This window comes from Montipora capricornis, chromosome 2, assembly GCF_036669925.1.
Source record: "Montipora capricornis isolate CH-2021 chromosome 2, ASM3666992v2, whole genome shotgun sequence".
Lineage (NCBI taxonomy): Eukaryota > Metazoa > Cnidaria > Anthozoa > Scleractinia > Acroporidae > Montipora > Montipora capricornis.
In genome coordinates this window covers 54837079-54839578 of record NC_090884.1, presented here as the reverse complement: position 1 = coordinate 54839578, position 2500 = coordinate 54837079, and the positions used below count along the sequence as shown (strand labels likewise).

The following is a 2500-nucleotide window of genomic DNA, read 5'->3' as shown; positions in this document are numbered from 1 at the left end:
CCAATACCAATTACTCTCCCCTACTCGCTATGCAACTCAACGTTAAGTTACAAACAACAGAGATAAACTTTAAAAAACTGTTCGACTGAACAGTCTTTAAAAACCCCAACTGCAATCCATTTTAATCGTCTTCAATTTTTCCCATCCCTTCCTCCTTTGGTAATTACTGTTTTATTCAAATCCTCCTTCAGTGCTGTAACAAGATACTGTATACGTTTGGCTTGATTTGGTTGCAGTTCCCAGTCGCTAAATTTGGCTTAATTTCGCGACATATCCAGTTTAAGTTGATTATATAGCCTTCGCTATTTTACTTAATTCCATAGCACCAAATAGACCAAATTGAAAATCGCGTCTTATTCCAGAGGAACTTACAAAGCTTGTATGGTGTCTTGCTAAAAGACTGTCTAAGCTCTGTTTCGGAGAGTGCTCATGTATTTCAAGATCACCGTCACTTGGCACTGCAATAAATGGAAAACTCATAATGAACTATCGGCAGTAGCAGTAGCGGTTACGAGGACGAGAACGAGTACGAGATTTGGATGCCCGTTTTTAGCGAAAGTTCTTAGAAAGTTTATAACCCGGATGATTAATCGTACTCTTTGTTAGCAGTATACGTTGCACAGTTATTCTTACTGCTGGTAACTGAGCCTTTTTACTGATCGAAAAATGCCAAAACTGCTACCGTGTTGTTGACTTTTTTCGACACGACGACATTTTTGCAAAACCTCGTAATAAAATGACGACGATGTCACGTTTTTCCCGCCAAAATGACGCTGGTTTGTGTGCGCTCACTGTTGCTCTATGAGAAAACCTCGCCTCGTAGTCATTCTCGTCCTAGAATCTAAAGCTCTCTAAAGCAACGACGACGGCTACAGCTACGGCAACGGCAGCCTCACATAACAGGAATATCATTGGTTCAGAAAGGGGAAAATAGTCGTTCTGCACGTGCGGTACTAATTTTATTACATTGCTTTGACGTAGGGTGCGTTTCTTTGGGAAATCCAAATCCGAATTCTTGTATCAAGAAGAGGATTTTGCGTTTCTTAACTAAAATCCAAAAAATGAATTATTGATCCGAAGAATCCACTAGGAGAGTGGATTCATTAAATCAAATCTGAATCCGGATTTTTAGGATTCATGATCGGTGAGTTTCTTTGGGAGACGGATCCGAAAAACTGCGTTTGGCCAGGGGCAGTCTTGTGAACGTACACATTCCGACCATTTGCATGAATCATGGCAAGCAATCAACGTGAGTTTTCAGTGCCAATCCAGATCTTGTTAGAACCGAAATAACGGCTCTGAGCGTCAGCATGTGAATACACCGCCCTGTTCTTATTGGAGAAATTAACCCTTCACATGTATCTAAACGCATACGTTAATTAACATGCCCAATCGCCCCAACGCAGTTTGTCGAATTTACATCTAGTCAAATGTTTTGTACCTCCCTCAGCTCTCCAGTCCTTCTGAATAGCATCGGGTACACGAACATGGTCTCCTTCTCTATGAAAAGAGAAAAAGAAAGTATGTAACCGTAAAAAAATAATAAGGTTTTCAATGAACCATCTCATCCTGCTTGTAAAAAACGATTCTTCTAAGGAAGAAAACTCATTATGCATTTTAACCTAGGAATCTGTTTCATGAAACTGTCTGTAGAGCTCACGCAAGCTTTGTGGATCAGACATGATGCAAAAGCAACCTTATTCAAAAGAGGGTTTCTCAAAATGCAATCACAGAGAGACAATAGTCGCGGTCACACTTGAAAGAAACACAGTGTAACAGTAGTGTTGACAAAAGTGTCAAATCTCTGTTGTTTTGAATGTGTGGTCCCGAGGGAAACAGTTAGTTTTGTTTTCCCTCGAATCCTGATGTTTCCCTCGATGAACATCAGGACCCTCTAAACTAACTAACTAACTAACTAACTAACTAACTACTTTCCCGAGGGACCATACATTAAGTGCTTTGTTATACATTTTGATATTCCCTTCAACAATCGCAGCAAAACAACCGGCGCGGGGAACAACTGCGAAATTGCATCACAGGAGCACGTGACTAAGACTCAACCAATCACGGTGCTCGTTTTGTTGAGTGAAAGTCCAGGTATATAGCAATAGAACTTGATGTAACACTAGCGGTAACTCCCTAATGCGACCGCAACCAATGAAACCCGCCGAATAAGGACATTTTGCCACGTGACTCGCACCAATCTATCAGGGAATCTTTGCTGACGTCATTGGAGGAGTGCGTCATTGCTTACATTTTGTTTAATGGGCCATAGGCCATTTCTGAGTTGCTGTTTGTCTCGGTTTCGAAGTGAGTCTTGGTGCTCAACTATTGTAAGGGAAATGGTTTTGATTTGCATAAGAATACGCAACTCATTTCCCTTTGAATGGTTGTGCACCAGAAATCGCTTTGAAACTGAGGCATGCAGCAACTCGGAAATGGACTATTAACATACGAGTTTTCTCACAAAAGGTATCGTGCTAGATTTACAAATTGACTT

The 2500-nt window shown here is 40.9% G+C and overlaps 1 protein-coding gene across 1 annotated transcript in view; it reads right to left on the bottom strand.

Annotated features, from left to right (window-relative positions):
• LOC138027679 (Na(+)/H(+) exchanger beta-like) overlaps positions 1 to 2500 on the bottom strand; it is a 35120-nt gene that overhangs the window by 9005 nt on the left and 23615 nt on the right. Inside the window, exons 22-23 of the mRNA XM_068875250.1 lie at positions 1442 to 1500; positions 373 to 458 (exon numbers count right to left, since the gene is read on the bottom strand). Coding sequence (XP_068731351.1) covers positions 373 to 458; positions 1442 to 1500 — 145 coding nt within the window. The remainder of the gene's footprint in view (positions 1 to 372; positions 459 to 1441; positions 1501 to 2500) is intronic.